Below are 20,760 nucleotides of genomic sequence, written 5' to 3' on the forward strand. Positions count from 1 at the left end.
GTGTGTGTGTGTGTGTGTGTGTGTGTAATTGGCCAAGAATGTGTGTGTGCGAGCTGGCAGAGGTCGCAAGGTAATTGTCCTGTGAAAAAAATGGTTGCCAAATGTGTGTGTGTGTGTAGCCGAGCGTGGGAGGGAGGGCTAACCTCTGCCTCCATCTGTCCACGTCTGGCTGTGAACTCATAATCTGGCCTGTGGAGACAAACCCTCCTCACCACTTGCCACCTGCTTCAGAAATACAGGTTAGATTGAGGTTATTAGTGTTATGCATCCGCTGGCGAGGATGCTCAGGTATTAATGGGCTGTACATAATTTCTTGTTGATTTTGGAGATCTATATCTTATGGTGGAGCATTAGGGACACTTAAAGGGGTGGAAATATCTGAGATTTTGAGAATGAAGTTGTACGTTTGGGAGAATCAGTTTAGACTGCAGGTCTTGTTAGAGGGGGGGCATGAGATGATCTGTTTATCACCCAGGTTAAAATGTTATACGTTGGTAAAGATTTCATAAATGAAAAAAATCCTTAATTTCTCATCACCACCACATCATCATGATTATCGGAATTTTCTGCTCTGAAACTGTCTTTACTGAAGAAAGAACCACTAATTTCCTCTTTTGGTGGGGGAGATGCTTGGTTGTGGTCGACTGGGAGGTTATCAAGGGTTATGTTTTCATGATATCCAAAGGGTTTTGTAGATTCACAAGAAACAAGGAGACTGGTTTGGGATTTTGGATCCAGAAGGAGTGGAACACCATCAAGCAACTGTTCTCTCTTCTGCTTATTTCCTGATAAAATGTATTTTTTTCTCAATAAATTATGACGCTATTTTCATAATATTAAGACTTTTCTCTCATTGAATTGTAACGAAAATCTCATTAAGACTCAAATCTCATTAACTTTAGATTTTTTTCTCATAAAATTACGGCTTTAGTCTAACATCCCAACATTATTCTTGAATCTCCACTTTGTTTTATATCATGTGACCTTAACACTCTCTCGTAACCTCTAACTCTTTACAATGCAAAACCAGTTTATTTTTTATATTTGAATTTGACACCTAAAAATGGAAAAGTTTTGATTAAACCGTAAACCCGTTATATACCATTATTTGTAAAACTCTACTGTACCAGTGCAAATTTTCAGAATTCATGTGCAGCTTATATACCCACTCATACAACGAGAGATATTTACAGCTTTCCACCTAATAGCACTATCGTTTCCAGCTCAGTGCATCCACAATTTTCTACTTAGGCCTCCTTGAATCAGTGACGGGTTAAGTGTTTTGCTGAAGTGCATCTCAGCAGCAGTTGTTAAATGAATGGAGGCCGGTGTCCATTTCACCTCCTTGATTATCACAGCCTGGATTCAAACTGGTGATCCTGAAGTGCTGGCTCTTCATGATTTACCGCTGGAACCTCCTGATCGTTTTGACGGTGAGAGCGAGGAGCTGAATATACTGTATGCTGTGAAATCTAACCTTTAAGATTATTTTGGGGCTGACACCTTCTCAGGTCCATCGCATTATGTAAAATTTTAAGCTCTTCAGAGATAGTTGGTGTCAGGGTGTGTTTTATAATCCATCATTCCCCTCAGCTCTCCACTTTACTGCTCGTTCTGATATTTCAGAGCCACATTTACCTCCACCAAGGAGGTTGTGTTTTCACCTCTGTCCCTTTGTCTATTGGCTGGTTTGTATTTTGTTTGTGAGCAAGATTACACAAAAACTGGGTCAGAGAAGAACCCATTAAATTCATATCTGATATCTATAAGTGTGAGCAATTTGGTGCAGCTTACACTCACTCCCCCTGTTCCTGGGCCCCCTTATGGGTATTCATGTTTTCTCCCATGGTCCATCCAGTGGTCCATCCATCATGAAAAAGTTATGATTGACTTAACTTACTTATTTATTTATTTTCACTTTCACCTCTGTTATTTATTAGTAAAAAGGATAAGCGGTATAGATAATGGGTTGATGGATTGATGGAAGTAAATCAAGTGAACTAAAAACTTTATAATTAGTTCCAAATTAAAGGTGGAACCTGCCTTTTGCCCAGTGTCAGCTGGGATTGCCTCCAGTCCCCCTCCCCCCTCTTCTGGTTAAAGAACCCTGATCAGAGCTCAAATGAGTGTTCTGAATGCAAACACATTAAACCAGTGGTCAGGATACGTGTCGAACGCTGTCGGTAGAGAACAGGTGCCATGGTGCACACAGGAAAGTGACCAGATAATGTGGTTGAAAGTACTAATTTCTCTCAGGTTTTGTTAGAAAGCCTTTTAAGGTTACGACTTGTCGTGAATTGGTGAATAGGAAGTAGATGGAAGCTGTTAATGATTAATGAGACAAGGGCCACACAAGTCAATTATGGTAAAATAAAACAGGCAGGAAGTGAATAAAAGAGTCAATGAAGATGAGCGACATCCAGAGGTATTTTTCACTGAGGAACATTCAGCATGATGAACAAAAACATTTTCATAGTGCAAAGCGTACATTCTTCACAAGTGGCCTTCTTCACAGAGGCATTAATATCATCCTGCTGAAATGTATCCCTTTACTTTTGAAAGTCAAATAAAAAGTGAAAAGGTCTGAGCTTCTAGAATGAGCCGAGTGTCCGTGACACATTTTAAACAGAGAAATGTTACAGGTGCTTTGACAACTTATCTGTTTTAATTAAAATAAGAAATCCAGCTCTGATCTAAAATGACTCTGGAGCTCCTTTTCCTGTGTCAACAAGTTCATTCATTCTTTCCTCTAACGCTCGCCTCTTCCAGCCCTGTCTCCACCTCCCCACCCCCTTTTCAGGCTTTGTTGTGCATTTCCCCCCCCCCCTCTCCTCCCTTGTTTTTGGGGTTGCTCTCTGTGATGTTAGGGTGGCGAATGCCCGCGACCACACTTGGTTCCTTGGCAAATAAAAGGTGGGAGGGGTGGTGTGCGGTTGCCAATCAAGGCCTACTCTTTTATTCCTCCAGGGTTTGTCTTATAGGAACAGCTCTCCAAAGCAAAACTCAAACAGAGGGAATGAATAATTAGCCTCCCAAATTTTTTTTTCTTTCTTGATTCAGGAACTAGGTCACTCGCTGACACATGTGTTCAATAGGAAACAACCTCGCTGAAAAGGAGGGAGACCTATGGAGGTTATAACAGCCCCCCTCCCCACCCTGAAGAAATTCAGCTTCGCCGAGTCAGAGAGGCAGAGAGAGGACACAAGTGTTTGACTTTTTTCTCCCTGTCTGGCTTCGACTGGTGAAAAAGTGAGTCACATGTGGAAAGCAGTGATTCCATGATAGCAAGAAAAAGAAAACATGAGCAAGAAAAAGAGGGGAGGAGGGGCGGGAAGAGTGGGAAGAAGAAGTAGGAGGGGAAGGACAAGGGAGAGAGATACATATAGTGAGACAGGGAGAAAGGGAGGGGTGTGTGCATGTGTGTGAGTGTGTGTGATGGGAATTTGTGCTTCAAAAAAAGAAGAAAAGAAGTGGTTTTGTGCGGAGTGAGAGGAGAACATCTGCGATTTCTCTTTGGACACTCAGATATGCATTTGGCATGTTGCTCTGCACATGTTTCTTTTATTTTCTTGTTTGCCTCCCTGCCAGCAAAAACAACACTTATTTTGAAAAAACGGTCACTTCACACCTCCTGTTCACATCTTTCCCTCGTCTAATATCTGTGTGCGAGAAACTCTCAGTCTGTTTTGCAGCTATGACTGTTTCTGACAAGGGTGGACAAAGCGCTGTCACATATTCACTTTTAAGATTCATCGTGCAGAGATGAAAAAGTTCCTCGGGGGGTGGCGGTGGGATGGTTTTTCCTTGGGGGGGGGGCAAACGCACGTGTGGAGAGGAAACGAGGAGGGAAGGAAGCAGAGCGAGGCGTGAGGAAAGAATCGCCTCAGTCATGTTTACTTGTCTGCAAATTTGCGGGGAAGGACGGAGAATCTCTGATTACCTTCCCTCCTCCTTCGTCTCTCCACCCCTTGTGGGCCGTCAGGGCGTGGCCTGTGACCTCCTGACCCCGCACCGTGTGTGTGTGTGTGTGTGTGTGTGTGTGTGTGTGTGTGTGTGTGTGTGTGTGAGAAATGAGATGGTAGGGGTGAAGTTTCCCAGCTGCACAGAGCAGGGGTGGGGGTGTACGTTTTTCCTTTGCAAGCTTTCAGTTTTGAAAGAAAAGCCACACACTGAAAGAATGAGAGCTTTGTGTGTGTGTGTGCGTGTTTGAGTGTGTGTGAGAGAGAGAGAGAGACCGAAAGAGGTGGAGAAACAGAGAGGGAAAAGATGAGGACAGAAAGAAGGGAGTTTGTGAGGGAATTATATTTGTGTAAAGTATGAGAGGGTGAAACTGTGAAAATACAGTTGGGGGGTGGGGCAAAGCGTGAGTTGGAAGGTGGAGAGAAGCACGAGGAAGGGAAGAAATAAAGTGTGACACTTCTGCTTTAGTGTTCGGAAAGATTAACAATCCAGTGCTTGTATAGAATATCCGTTATTGGAATCCCCAAATACAAATAGAGTCTGTTTATGGATTTCTTTCCTTCTGTGTTTTGCCTCTGCAGCTCATTACAAAGGCGGCTGTGTTCTAGTGCTGTGATTCATGTTTAAGTTAGAAAGGAGGCCTGAACTGCAGCAGACCTTTGGAAACACAATAAACAGAAATGTGCAGCTCACAAGAATCAGTCAACTCAACCCTTTGATATGTCTGGATTTATGTTAGAGATACATATAGAACATATAGCGTAACATGCAGTGCACAGTAAGAACAGCTCCCTCCTCCTCCTCCTGGACTCTTCAAGAGCACAGGAAACAGGAAAAATCATTACAGGCGTCTCACAGCGTGGACACAACCTCCTCCCCTCCAGCAGAGCCTCGTGCAGCAAAATGACCAAACACAGGAGCCGCTTCTTTTCTTTTCTCAGTTTTTAGAAGCGGCCTCACATCTACAAATACTGTATTGTACACTCAAACAGGATCAGGTTGTAGAGTTGCCGAAGTGTCCTTGGGCAAGATGGTGAAGCAAATTGCCCCCAGACAGCTGTCTGAGAAGGTTCTGCACATAGATGCAGTGTATGAATGAGTGTGTGAATGGGTGAATTCTGTACAGTAAAACACTTTGTCATCAAGACTAGAAAAATGCTATATGACTACCAACCCTTTACCATTTACTTTCACTTTGTAGGCTCTGTCTCACACCTGGTGCACCGTATAGTCCTGTGTTGTCTTTTATAGTTTCATTAAAAAGGTTCTGATTCTAATACTAGCTTTGGAAATGCTGAAACTCTATGAACTGAGCCGACAGGTAAATTAGTTTCACCCAGATAAACTGCAGTTTTCTTTTACTATAAGTCACTTCTTCTTCACCGCATCTAAAGCAATGGTGAGGTGCACTGTACTGTCATCTGCGAGTATTGTTTTTCGAGCAGCGATGAAGAAGTAATTTCCGGTAGTGTGACATTGAAGCTAAAATATCTGCAACTTGGTAATATGTCACACTGGAAGTGCACATTAACTAAAAGCAAGTTATAATTGTGTTTCCCTAGATTTATGCATTTGTGCTCTTTTTCAGTTATGATTGTCAAACTAGATAATAAAATATTTTCTATGGCAATTATTATCTGCATGTATTTGTTTTTCAAAGTGTTTATTCTCAGTCAAGACAAACAATGATGATCACTTCAGGGTTAGTAGCAGACAGCTGTAAAAATACGTTATATGAGATGTTATTTTTCATAATTGTAATGGTATCAGAAACTTGTTATTGAAAGGGAAACGTGGCATAAGATTGACTTGGACTGACTGTGTGTCATCATATGTCATCATATGATACAAAGCAGTATTTGTGAAGTGTTATTTTCAATATAGCTTTCAGCAATTACATACATAGTACCTCAACAATAATGAACTACTTTTAGAACAAAAAGCCCCCATGTTAGTTCTATAACCCTCCTCTTCATCTTATTTCAGTCTGACTCTAACATTGGGTTTATGTCGCTTCAGGACATAAGAATTATGATACGCCGACTAAAGCTAAATTTGTTTACCATCAAAGATGAAGCCATATGATGTAAATATGTTCTTAAATAAAGGATCAAGGATTAAGTAGGATGAATACGGCTGTTGTCTCCGTCCTTCCTCCCTTTTGAAGAGGAGCCAGCAGCCTTTGATTTCTGCAGTTTTCGAGGCCTCTCAGTCTGCATCAAGTGACAACGGCCAGATTGATTTTTTCCTCTGGCGTTTTTTATGACCAGCATAGAAATGCTGATTTTGTTGCAGTAACCACACAATCAATGCCTCCACAATAGCTGCTATTTCTCCTATAGGGGCCACAGCTGTTTGGTAAAACAATTAGCAATTATGAAAATGATTTTTTTTTTCTTGGAGACTGAAAGCCTCCACATGTTGACTCCTAGCCTCAGCTGTCTGTCAGGAATGAGCTCAGTCACATTTTTTCCCACTGAAAGCAGTGAAAGAAGTTAAACACAGGCCTGAAGAGCCAATAATAGCTGTTTGTTTATTCAGTTTTACTTTTAATTTTAAGGTCCTATTTTTTTCCCCCTTTTTCATTTCTTCCGTTCAGGATGAAAATCACTGCTTGGTGATACCAGTGAAACAAATATGCGCCCTCATCCGTATCTGTATCTTTAATATTGTGTAACCACATTTCTGCATCAAAAGGCAGAGTAACTAGAATCTAGTCTTAAAAAACCGGATAATGAGATCCTGTCAAGGCAGCAGAGATCATTTCTGAGAAATTCCCACACAACCCTGTAAAAACTGTACATCTGGATTGGTTCTCCCTTTGAATCGGTCACATTTTCATCATTTTGAGCTAAAAAGGGGTGTGTTTGTTCAACAGGGTACTAGGGCCGTATTAAAGGAAAATTAAATTGAGAATAAGGTTGTAATCTAGAAGAAAGTCATAGTATTACAAGATCAAAGTTGTAATTTAATTAGAAAAAAATTCAGAATACTATGAGAAAAATGGAAATAATCAGCATCTAACAGAGTGGCTAAAGGTCAGTGTGGTTCTTTCTTCAGATCAGAAAGGTTCCTGATGCTTATGATTTTGTGTTTCTAATGAGACAAAGTATTAAGTATTTTGATATTTTTTAAGCATTTATTAAACCACTATTTGACAAAGTGCTCTACATCCCTCAATTTAACAACAGGCGACATGACTATAGAATATTCCCCCTGTAAAATGACTTCAATTATGACTTAATAACTGAAATATTATGACTTTAACTCATAAAATTCCAACTTCATTATTGTAAAATCCTGACTTTAATCTTGTGATATTTGGCTTTAATTTAGTAATGTGTTTTTCTCTCACAATATTAAACTTTATTCTTTATTCTCTTATTATGGCCTTATCATATCCTCATGGCTTTGTTTTGCATTTGAATTACAAAAACACAATCATACTTTGTGCAAAAGTACACATGCAAAATATGTGGTTGAATATCAAAGAAAGAGAAGTTCTACTTTATTTCATTTGGTTCCGCAGCAGTAAACAAATAAACAGTAATGTCACACCCCGTGATGCAGGTGCAAATATGGAAAAATGGTTTGAACTGTGGCCACAACATGCAACATCGCTGCTGGGAATATTGTTGTCAAAGTGTTGTGTGTCTCCTGCTCATTGGAAACATGATGCTGCAGATTGAATTCAACATGTCCTCGCAGGTTAGCCAGACATCTCAGCTGTTTTTTAAATTGCTCCTAAACTATTGAGGACCTGACTGAAAAATGTGCCCTCATTCTTTACATTAAGTTCTCAATGGAGCAGACACACCATGCAGGCGCTGCTGTGAATGAATGAACTGCTGCTGCCTGCAGCGAGGAGAGCGCTCCATCTCTCCCACAGTCCTTGTACGAGGGGGGACTTCTCTGTCAATCAGTCTCTCTCTCTCCGTCTCCCTCCTCTCCCCCTCTAGTGGCAGTTAGGAAGCCCTGTGGAGTCCCGCTAAGCCTCTCAATAGCTGCCCTGCCTCCCACCTCGAGGCCCATTCACTTCTAATGAGGTGCTCAAGTGTCTGTGGCTTAACATGAGGGTCAACACCACAGAAACGGGCCCTTTTTTACGCGGCAAGCTTCAGCCGCTCTGGCGAATGCTGAAGTGATTCATGATATCATGCTCTTATATTTTAATTTAGCCTCTTTGGTTTTAATGTGCAACAACGTCACCATGAATATTAATTGCTTACATGATGTTGTAGTTGCATTATTCAGAACATTTTCATTGAATTCTCATGTGATAATCATAAAGGTGTTCTCTTCTTCGCTGTATTGAAATTGACCAGATACTTGATACATGCATGTACCGCCTCCACGCGCTGTTTGACATGTGACGGATTATTTTGACAGCTGCAGGTAAACCCTGCAGAAGGATGTATTGCTTTCCTCCACCTGAATCAAAATATCAAGGCCAATAACTGACCTCGTGCCCTCGAGACGGCTCCGCACACGTCAAACAAAAGGGCACTTTAGTCGCAGTCACTCTCTCGTCTCCCACATCACAAACACCTCGTCTTCTGGAATCAAACGACGCGTTGTTTTTTGATCGTTCGTCAATAACCTGCCCTGATGTGGTGTGAACCGAGAGCAAGCAGGCTGTGTGGCCCCAAAGAGAGTCAGTCGGTGGATTGGCACGGGCAGAGTTCAGTGTCAACTTGATGACATGGTTGTTGAGAAGGAAAGAGAAACAACTCTCCCGAGGTGGAAGTCAGAAGAAAGGAGCAGGAGCTGTGTTTTTGTAGAGAGGCGAAGGTTTAAGGGCTGTTTCTCTTTTGATGTTAATTTGATTTTTTCTGTGTGTGGCATTTTTGATTTAGTGTCACCCACTCGCTGCTGCACAGCCCGAGTTATTGTGTGTGTACTCTTCCACTCCACAACTGTATTCAGAGCCCATCAGCTGCCGATGAGTCTCTGAGCCTGTTGGGGCAATGACCAGTATTTTGGGACTTCTGGTGTAGTCAGTTGATTCTAGGCCAAGACTCCATATTCCGTTCGTCGAACACAATTTACTACCGAGACCACACGTTTCTCCACACACAACCCAAACAGCGATAATTAGGTGATAGGTTTTTTAGATCCAGAGGATATTTTTGTTTGTCTCTATAATCAGCTATCTCCCCATAAATGCAGATACGTTTAAAAGCAGCTAGCCGATGCATTTTGGTCAATGCTCTCCACACGGACTGTTAACCTGCAGGCAACCAAAGTTGTGGAGAAATTAAACCAGGAGGCTTCCAGCCCACAAAAACTTCATGTCTATAGAGAGACGTATTAGGGGTTGGGTACATTGAAATAAACTTGTTATTGCAAGAAATGTACAAAATCAGGTGGCCTCTCCTCTCGACTCCTCTCCTGCGCTCACTTCATTTAATCCCCTTATGGCCCATTTACAGTATATCTAATACAATCTAACATCCACCCAGGGTCACATGATTTTATTCAGATGAAGCACAAAAGCATAAAACTCAGGTATTAAAAGCCCCCAGGATACGTGGATTATGCCGTCATGCGTCCATTACCACTTATAAATACATGTCCTCCTCACCACAATCAGCTGAAAACACAAATAAACAAAGGAATATTTGCTTACACATTTTAACTTTTAATTCTGTGCTGAAACCCAACATGCTAATTGTGATTCCACGAAAGCACGATAACAAAATGTGTTTTCATATAAATGTGCAAAACTGTTTAGACACCAAGTGCCATTCATTTATTTATTTCCCACTGACTTATGGGAAAACACTTGGCACTTATCACTTAGCATCCATTCGTCCGCAGCAAGCCAAACATCAAACGGTGTGTGTGTGTGTGTGTGTGTGTGTGTTGGAGTGAATGAGCTAAGTGACTGTCAAATTACATAAGAATGTGGGATAATACTGTTGCTGGCTTTTCTTTGCACAGTTGGCTCTTTATTTGATTGTCAGTTTTGGCGAGAGGCCCACCCTTTTTTTTTTTTTTTGTCGGCATCATACAAGGCCCTTTTATATCTCCATACCTTATCTGTGAGGACTCTCCTGCCAAAGTTCTTATCTTTTCTCCTCTTCCTCTTTTCCTCTAACTTTCTTTTTATTCCTCTCTCTATGACTTTGCCCCACACAACCTCAACCTTTAATCTTCACCTCCACACGTATTACGTTGTGTTAAATTAGAGAATAATCGCACTTTGCCCTTGATGCCGGTGTAACAGCTCTGGCTAGATCCTCTCCAGTCACTTTATTCATTACAACATTGACTCTGCGCTAATACCATCGATATCTTGTAAATTATAAATTACAGGCTCTTTTACTAATGACAATCTCTGTGGAATCACGTGCAGCATCACTAAAGAGGAACTGAAACTTTTCTGTTTCTATTTCTGTTTATTTAATGACAAACAAATATTCCGTAGAAATTCAACATAGCATCTTCAGTCTCTCAGATAGTGAAAGGCCAGGACTGATGTTCTTCCTGTCTCATTTACATGATGAGAAAATCTGAGCTGTGAGCGACTGGTGTTCGCTCATGTTTGCGTGGTGGTGTAACATCATGCCTGTTATGCTCCATCATTGTTGTTCAATTATTTATCTTCCACCCTTCTTCCTGCACATTGCCATGACGATTCCCTCCCTCTGGAGTGCGTGAAATGTGCAGCTCTGTCTGTGGAAAAAATCCCTGTTTGCACATGGAGAGAACGAGCCCTTGGAGAGTTACACCTGGTCACTTTATACCTCTGTCCATCTGCTTCTCTTCTCTATACCTCCTGTTATTCTGACTGTTTTATAGAAGCAGACACACTCACAGTAACACTCGCACTTCTTTGTTTTCAACTCTGTCCTCTCCTCCTCCTCTTGCATGCCAGCAGAGGTGCTCCAGGCTCCAAGTACATTCACATTGCTGGAAGCAGTGTGACGTGCTGTGTAGCAGAGCCCATGTGAATAAACACCAATCTGTGTGTGACTTCATCGTGTGACATGATATATTCTATGCACATGGCTGCAAATTGAGTTTTTTTCTGCAAACCTCAGCTGCATGCACAGCCAGTTCTTTACCACTTTTTCTGCATGTGCTCTGAAAAGTTTTTCTTGCAAGTCAAATTCCCGGTCGTCATAGCCAGATATGGGGGGAAAAAACATTTAGCAGTGAATTCGGTGTGCATAGAAGTAATGAGGGGAAGTTGTGTAAGGGATTATTCAGAGCTGCTGTGTTGACATGGCCTCGGTCGCTGCCAGCCAGCCATTCTTACCCTCCTCTTTGACCTTAGTTCGGGAGAGGTGGGGCTTTTCTGGCTGCAACTCGACTCCCCAGTGCTGCTGTCACGAGGGAATAAAATGAACAAAAACACGGAGATGGACAGTTACTTACTTAAATACTTAACTGGGATATGGTGTAGTTACTTTCTTGAGCTCGTGTTTATACAGATACATACACTCATGGCACAACACTCACACCCTTCTTTTGCCTCTCCGTCTGACTCACTCCCACAACTATGCAAGCAACTCCATCTCAGTCACCTAATTGATTCCAGATTTCCCCCTCATCCCTTCACTCTCTCTCCTCCTCCTCCTCCTCCTTCTCCTTCTCCTCGCTGTCACTGCTGCCCCTCATTCTGTCCATCTCTCTGGGCTTCCTGGGTCTCAGTGCCTGCCATGTGTGCGTTCAGCTTGTTTGACATTGCATATATGTACTCAGTGTATGTTTGTAAAATTGTGGTTGTTATATTCTAATTCCTCTGTCATGTTTTGGGCACAGGTTGGGTGCATCTTCTGAAATCCGTTCACAGAATTATTTAAATATACAATCATAAGGGGAGATCATAAGAGAGCAAGTTAAAGTTCACATTTGTTTTAGACTATAGGGCTAATGGGCACAGAACTGCAAGAAGGTTTCTGGTTAAAATCCCAGCTTGGCCGGGTCTTTTCTGTGTGGTGTTTTCCCTGTGTTGCTTTTCTCCAGCTTCCCATTCACAGTTAAGACATGCAGATTGGAGTCAGGTTAATTGGAGCCTATAAATTGATCGCAGGTGTAATTTTAAGTTTGAGTGGTTGTTTTTTTCTGTATGTTGAGCCCTGTGATACGTTGGCGACCTGTCCGGGGTGTACCATGCCACTTGGTCAATGCCAGCTATAGGATTGGCTTCAGCCTGCTATGACGCTCAAAAGGATAAGTGGTGCGGAGGGACAGCTAGAGAGACTATATTGTGTTCCAACAAGTATACAGTAAAACCCATGTTTAAACCAGCATAGACTGGAAATCATATGCATTTACAAAACGCTGGATAAAAGCTACAACCAGATGCCATGGCCTCCTTTTACCATCAGTGTAAGCTGATAATTGACCTCGCCTGGTCCTGTAAATTGCTCTTGTGTGTGAAGTTATTCTTTCTCGCCTGCCAGCTTGACGCTCTTGTGACTCAAACCAGAAAAAAAAAGAAAAACAAAGGAGCAATAACAGACCACCTGGGTCTGCAGAGCGGCTCCTTTCCTCGATGTAGCACACAGACAAAATGGTGCTCACATTTTCTTTCTGCTCTCGCTCCACAGTCTTCCTCTTAAGCCAGAGAGAGTGGGCTCAGGCAAAGAATTAACTGCTGTTACCGAGCACAAAACTCTGAACAGTTATGTAAGATAGTCATGTGTCTGTGATCAAATTGACAAAGCTGAACAAATGTGACAGGTGAACATAAAAGCCTGTAGGATCTTTTAATTGTTTGCGAAATGGCGAGAGTGATGGACGGAGAATGTTCTTAAATTCCATGGAAATGCATGTCCGATGTCAAACAAGCTTCTTTTTCAACACAGATGCTATAAGCGTCTGTACTCTGTTATGGTAGCAATCACAGAAATGAAACCTAGCTTCACCCCAGAAGATAACAATCTGAGATGTTACAGTTTGGATTGAGTCAACAATGGAAGCTGAGACTGGCTGAAACATTGGAAAAGTCCCGAACTCGTCTGTGGTATGATGTAACCAATCGGCTGCATGGAGCAGGGTACTCCCCTGAAGGTGTGTTTGGGCACCTCGGTCTCTTATAGAGTGGCATCTGTTGAATTTTGTTTAACTCTCACACTGCAGATAGCTGTTTTCAGCTTCATTAGCCATTGACGCTTATCCTATTTTAGGAATGTGATTGGATTATGGAACATGCAGCGGAGAAAGTCTCCACCAACATGAAGCATCTTCATTAAGTGCAGACTTATGAAGATAGGAGGGCCCCAGCGTCTAGACATCTGTGGTAGTGCAGCAGAGTGAGAAAGTGGGAGATGAGTGAAAGTTTGAAATACTGAAGGAAAGTGGTGATGACCTAAGAATAAAGCTGTTTTCAAACTGGATTTATATTTGAGTGAGCCCATGTGAGAATACACCATTAAGATATCTGCAAGATTCACAGTGAGTGAGTGGTCACGTTGACGTCTCTAACACACAACACACACAATTAGTAAAGTTAGTTCTCGAGTAATAAACTCCTGTTAAAGTTTTCCTAATATCCTTCTAGATAAACTTCCTTCACTGGTAAATGGGCCATACTGTCAAACTGTTCCTCTTCTTTCCATGAATGAGCTTATACTCTACCTGTCTTCTGCTCAGTGCCAGTATAATACAGCATATTATTGCCATATTAACAGCCAGCACGGAGACAATAAACTGCTGTTATTGTATACGCAAATAATCTAAATAGCTCCTTCAGGGCTTTGTGTGTCTCCCTCTACGAGTATAACGCCATAACTTTATGATATTGTAATGTTTGTGTGAGTGTTAAATGAGAAATTGGCCCTGCTTGCTTATTACAGCAAACTGCTTCACATCTTTTCTCAGTGGGAATTTCCCTCCGTTTGTATTTGGAAAATGCAACTGAGTCTAGAGAAGCAAAAAAATAGAACAGAGGAGGGAGTGGATCACTGTCTAAACGTGCCAATCAATGAATGACTTTCAAAACAAAACTCAAATTGGAGCATTAAAGCCAAATAATATATAATTTATTGCATTTTTATATCAGTATCAACAATAACTTTTCTCTGCTCTCTGTCCAGCCTGTTCTCAGCTTTTTACGGCCTTTACGTTTTTTCTCATTTGACATCTTCAGACCTCCTCCGTCCTTCATCTCGGCACGTTCACGAGTCGCTAACGCTCACGTCACCACAGGTGGTGCCGTTTAAAATGTAATGAGAGGTTTACGTGACACTAACACAATTATAGAGGTGTCATTAACATGTCTAGTTTCTCTTCAGAGCACATACCTGACATTATTCACATGGATGGTCATGTTGTCTGTGCTGAGGAAGGATCAAGTGCCCAGGACCCACTATTCATTTCATTGTCTTTCCATGTTTCTGAAGATTCTTTTATTGTTGACATAAAACAAATATGAACTTTAACTTGCTCTCTTATGATCTCCCCTTATGATTGTATATATTAAATAATTCTGTGAAAGGATTTAAGAAGAATCACCCAACCTGTGCCAAAAAAGTGACAGAGGAATTAGAATATAACAACCACACTTTTACAAACATACACTGAGTACATATATGCAATGTCAAACAAGCTGAACGCACACATGGCAGGCACGGAGACCCAGGAAGCCCATTATCATTTAAAAAAAAAAAACTGATGTTAGAGCTCGTATTTGATTATGAAAAGGCTGAAAACTCACATGGATGATTATGAGTGTGAGTGTTTGGATTCCAAGATTGTGTTCTGATGATTATCAATATAAAGAAATAACTCACATCCATAGACACAAAAACATTAAAAACACATCATCATCAATATTCTTCTTCTTTTCTTGCGTCACTTTATTTCTCTTTCACTCTTTGTCCATTTGCACAGCCTTGTAATCATTCTCTCTGATTGGAAACGCACATATAGTAAGTTATGTTTCCACACATGCCTGTATGCACTCACATATACACACACACACACACACACACACACACACACACACACACACACACACACACACACACATGCAGCAGAGACACACCTCTGCTCAGACATGCAGCAGGGCAGCTAATTAGTAAAGTGGCACTGGGGTTTTGTGTAAAATCACACACACATACACACAAGGTTACGTGCACACAAACCCAGTGAGAGTCCATAGCCTGCACAATCCACAGACACCACTGGACGCCAAGTCTGCTGGTGCTATTGATCCAGGACAAATGAACAAATGAGAGAGAGACAAAGGGAGAGAGGGGGAGAGGGGAAGTAAGGAAGGAAATGTGTGGAGAAGTGTCATTGTGCAAGAGACAGAGTGTTGTCACACCTCAACTCCCGCCTCCTCTCCTTCTCAGATCAATACCATCCTTGTGTTTATTAGCACAGCGTTATAGTTGTGAGTGGTCACTCCCCCTAGTGGTGTGAGACCGGCACAGTTGGGGGGGGGGGAGAGGCGGGAGAGCTGCTGAGAGACTGATGAGAAGATGAGAGACAGAGAGAAACAGGCAGCTAGAGATGGAGAGACAGGGTTGGATACAGAGGACGGGAAGGAGAGGTGGAAGCTGCAGAGAGAAGAGTGGTGGAGGCGACCCAGTTCCATCACTGCCTGTTTATGTTTGGGGTGGCGCTGCAGTTAAGAGCATTGTGGCACGGGGATGGGGGGGGGGGGGTTGTGTGAAATAAACATGCATTTGTCAGGACGTTACCTCACTGTGCACACACACACACACACACACACACACACATATACATACAGTACGCAGGCAGACACATGCAAAGTCAGGCACAGGGGTTGCATGTGCACTGGGGCACTTTGGAAACCACTTCTCACACACACTGCATTAATGACAAGAACTCACAAGTACATGGGTTGTGATGTCATGATGATCATTTTGATACCTGATGTTTCTCTTACAGTAAGGGAAGCTTTCATGCACACATAAACTGCACTCATGCACATCTGAACATTTTTGTTTGACCATTTGGATTTATAACAAAAACAATTCCCCCAAAAATGATGCCACATGTTTTTCCCTGCGTTTGTCACTTATTGCAAAAACTTTAGTGATTTCCATGAAGTTTTGTAGGAGGGTTGTACATGACCCCAGAAAGAACCCATTTATTCTCATGGGATCTAGGATTATTTCCCCCCCACTTTCTTCAACATTGCAAGATAGGGCGTTTAATAACATTTCATTGATTTCTTAAGGAAGGATTAATATATCATGCTGAAAAAAATCAGGGATAGTATTTATGAGTGTGTGAAATTTGGTGCAGATCCAAATAAATATTTCTGAGTGAAATTGATATTTTATATTTATTTGATAATGCTTTTAGACAAAAAAAACCCAAATCTGCTTCTCAAATTTCAGACTTCACATGGAGAGATTACTGTTTTTAAAATATTTTACAGACTAATTAATTAATAAATCAATCAAAAATATAGTCCTAAAATTAAAATATTTTGCATGTATAATGTGGAGCTTAATCCATTTTACATTCACTGGAATCAATCATTGCATTTGTGTTTATGTGGGACAGAAAATCATGATACAAACAACTTTCAAGTGTGTCTGCATCTTTAAAAAAAAGGGTTCGGCTGTTTATCAGTGGATCTCAGTAAAAACACACAGAAATGATGATCCTTCAGTTTAATCTAATTGAGAGCGAGGTTGACTACATGCACTGGCTTTAAAGTCTTTCAGGCATGATGCAGTTCCCTGTAGCTCAGGCTGTGATGAATGATGGATCACGATGCTCTAAAGCCCTATTGCACTTAGCTGTGCATTTAGTGTCTGCAGCACGCTTCTCCCCTGGGCCATCTGTGTTCCTCCTCTGATTAACAGCCAGTAAAAACTCAAATCGTGTTGGTTGGTGACTGACTGTCGGTGAAATGACAGTTTCATGGCGTTTCCTCCAAGTACATGCCTCTCACATCCCAGTTTTAATATATCAGATCGTAGTGTATTTCACACTCCTTTTTCAGTATTTATAATGTATGTGTGCTTGTGTGGATGCTCGACCTTCTTTGCCTGCAAAAGTGATTTGTCACACCTCGTGTTGATATGGTGCAGTGAGCTGGCTCTTTGACAACTACAGTAGAAAAACAGGAGCATTTAATGTGGATTGCATGTTTCCAGCATGCATGTTTGTGTTGCTGCCGCTGTTAGGGTGTGTAAAACATGTTAGTCTTCCTCTTTCAGGAGTTCTAAAAAGATCTAATGCAGGAATGAGGAGATCAGACCTGGAAGACTTCTTTCTTTACGTCTTTAGGGGCAGGGGGCACGTGGTTCTGTTTTGTCAACTTTTGCATGGAGGCGCTGGGAGGACGTGAGGTTTGCGGAGTGGGTGACACAGTTTCAGAGTGATAGGGGTCAGGAGCCTGCTGTGGAGCCGGTCATGATGAGAGTAAACGCAGATGAGTGGTGAAGGAATGGTAGAGTTGGGGGGAAGAGAAAAGTTTGGGGGGATTTTTAAGAGCAGGAGTGAGAGAGGTACAGAGACGGCGAGAGCTAATGAGCTGGATTTGCTGGAGACTTGGCATTCTGCTCATGGTGCTCACTCTATCTCTCTCCTCTGTAGAGGAGCTGGCTCGAGCGAGCTTCCTGTCTGAGCCCTGAAGCAGGAGTAAATGAGGGGTGGGGGGCGGGTGGCGTCGGTGGTGGTGGTGGAGGGGCGTTGGAAGCAATAGAACAGAGGAAGGAGGAGAAGGAGGAGGGTGAGGGGCGGGAGGGACCAGTGTTGAAATTGAATGCCAGGGCGCCATGTTCTCACCGCCAGCGTTTCCATGGTTACAGGGTAATTCTGGCGAGTAAGGATATTTCATTCACTGTGGTATGAAGAGGAAGAAGAAAAAAAAAACAGGAGGGAAATATCAACAAAGCAACCAAGGAGGAGAAAGGAATACACAGGCAAAAAAAAGGAGGAGAGAAAAGAAAATCAGGAAAGAGAAATAAAAGGAGGAGGTGGAAAGAGAGAACCTCATGTGCCACCCATCCCCCAGGCGATCTGCCACTGCCTCTCATTCTTTTTCTTGTGTATTTCTGTGATGCTTGGTTTGTTTGCCACCACCCTATAAGCAAACACCCACCCACAATCATCCAGTTCTTCCAGCAGCCCTGCAGGTATATGGCAAAGAACAAAGAGAAACACTGTTAACTGGCTGCTGTGTGTGTGTGTGTGTGTCTGTGTGTGTGTGTGAGCACACGTGTGTGTTCCTGCTTTTTGGGAGAAGGGCGACGGGTGGGGGGGGGGTGTCGTGGTATAAGGTTGCAGGGTAAAAGAAATGAGGAGAGTTGTTTGACACACATGTGAACTGGCTGCTGGTGCGTCAGAGGCTTGAGCCGAAGTGCTGCTGATTTCTTAGATTTCCAACCCATAAAAGAAAAACGAAGAAAAAAAACAGTTGATCTAAAACTCTGTTTGCATGTACGGACCTGAGCACGCAAGCATGTGTGTCAGCCTGCACGGATACAGGCACACTTTCATTCTCCTGCTAACTGGGCTTGACAACTGCATGGGGTTTGACTGGGCTGTCGCTGCAGCCAACCTGACAGCTGTACAGCCAGGCATCCTCTGCGTGCACACACACACACACACACACACACACACACACACACACACACACACACACACACACACAGGCATCAAGCATGCACACGTGCACATGATATTTCAAGGGTAATATCGGATGTGATGTGCAGGTTGTCTCATCAGCACATGTTTTTACAGAGTGAGCTATAAACACAAGGTGCTGAATTATGTGCTGTTTATTATCTTCAAGCAAGTGAATGTAGATGTTTGCCGGTCACATAATTTATATGTTAAATAACATGTTAGGATTCATAATTTGATGGTTGTGTTTTTTCCGCCTGTCTTTCAGTGGCCGAGGAGGGACTGTGGGAGTGCGGGCTGTCCTACGAGTGCAGGACTCTCCTGTTCAAGGCCATACACAACCTGCTGGAAAGGTAAAACCATCATCGTTTGCACAGGCACTTCATTAGCTGCACAGTGAGAAGACTGCAGTCAGGACGTTATTGACATACACAGAATATGAAAACATGTTGCATAACAGGAACAGTCACATAGTAATGTCATACATTTTTAATGAGGAATATAATGTGGAGACATTTGTGAGTTTTTCCGCAGTTTAACTGGAAATGCAGCAGAATACATTGAAGTTGTGAAGTCCTGTTTTCTAAGGTTCTTTTCATTTAATGCTGCTCATGATTCTACATCTGCAATGACAGAAAAAGTGAAACAGATCAGTATTATGTCATAAGGTCAGACGTTTATTGTAACAACAGCATATTCTCCTTCTTCTTGTTCTCTGCTCAATGATAAATTATGCTACCTCTAGAGCGTTGGACATGTAATGTTGCACACTATACCTTGTTTGTATGTCATAATAACGTGAAACATAGAATTACAAAATAGAGTGGCAGCAATCCGCTTCTGTACTTTCTATTACAGAGGGAAGTATTGTACTTTTCATAGATTATATTTTAACATGCAAAATGTGATCAGTTTCTGAAATGTGATGCACTACATTATTAAAGCTCATTATATTAAACTATACCTTATATATTAATGAAGTATTAAAACTGTTAAAATGTGTTTAATAACAGCCATTTTCAACATTAAAGTACAAATAATATATGAAGGCACCAATTATGAATTAATTATAATAACAAAATGAGTCATTCTGCATAATGAGTACATTTACTTTTTCCTTAAAATAAAGTAGTACTACTACAGTTTCTGTTTACATCAACACATTTGTTATTGTGATTTTATCTCCAACCTCTGCTCTTAAACAAAATAATTGACAAAATGAATCATTTGTTGTTTAGATCTAATCTCTGTTTTCACTAGTTCTGGTTTAGCTTTCATGAATTTGATGAGATTGCGATAGCTGAAAGTTTATTTTAGAGCCTTAGCTCGACCAATGTGAGCCTGTCACATATTGGTATCTGCATTTGCCAGAATATATAACAAAGAAGAAGATGTCTATTAATATTTACATTTCGTGGAAAGATAATATATGTTTATTGTCTTGATTCAAGTTTTATCTATTGGGTTGTATTTTCTTTTTATTAATGGCTATTCGTAATAAAACTCATGGTTAAACTGTAAAATATCAAACCTCAATTAGATTTCTTTGTCATACGGGTTTGATCAAAAAAAAAAATATATATATATATATATACATATATATATAATCTGACATATCAGTTCTGTTGTATTTACAGTGTGTAGAAGGTGTATAGAAAGTTTAGCAGGTAAGACAAACTTCAGATAAAATGTACCCACATGCATTAACCAGAATACTGTATTAACGTGGTTTACCATAAGAAAATAAAAAGAACTCTCGAATATTTAACTGCTATAATCTTTCTCCTGTAAATGAACAAGTAAGATATTTGATAGGAACACTTGATTCAGCAAACAAAATAACTTAAGGTCTAATTGATAGGCAGCTGCAGTTTCTTCCAGAAGCTTCACCTTAATGAAATTATAACCTGAGCACTGAATCACTTGCTCAAGTACCCAAAGCTCTCCTTTCTGAGTCAGAGCCATCTGTTAAATGAAGCAGCACATATTTGCTCTCTATTAAGTTAAGCATCAGTGATCATCATAGGGGGCAGGTTGAATTAACCTTCCTATTACCTTGAAGCTAACTCCTTTTATAACTCACTATTTCAACACAGCGGGCACCACTTCCTCTACCTCTGTCATAGGATACAGGGGAAACTGACCTCTGTCTCAGGCCGCTTGTATTTTTCTTGTCATTGTTCAAACCAGCTGTAGATGCTAATGACAAATTCAGCTGAATGTGTTAATGGC

The 20,760-nt window shown here is 41.4% G+C and overlaps 1 protein-coding gene across 5 annotated transcripts in view; it reads left to right on the forward strand.

Moving 5' to 3' along the window:
- The window catches only part of LOC109626369 (mediator of RNA polymerase II transcription subunit 13-like), a 72,451-nt gene that overhangs the window by 26,153 nt on the left and 25,538 nt on the right, over positions 1-20,760 (forward strand). For all 5 annotated transcript variants that reach the window (XM_069513527.1, XM_069513528.1, XM_069513529.1 and 2 more), the window contains exon 3: positions 18,797-18,881. In XM_069513527.1, the coding sequence (XP_069369628.1) occupies positions 18,797-18,881 (85 nt within the window). The remainder of the gene's footprint in view (positions 1-18,796; positions 18,882-20,760) is intronic.

This window comes from Paralichthys olivaceus, chromosome 18 (genome assembly GCF_024713975.1).
Source record: "Paralichthys olivaceus isolate ysfri-2021 chromosome 18, ASM2471397v2, whole genome shotgun sequence".
In the NCBI taxonomy this organism is placed as follows: domain Eukaryota; kingdom Metazoa; phylum Chordata; class Actinopteri; order Pleuronectiformes; family Paralichthyidae; genus Paralichthys; species Paralichthys olivaceus.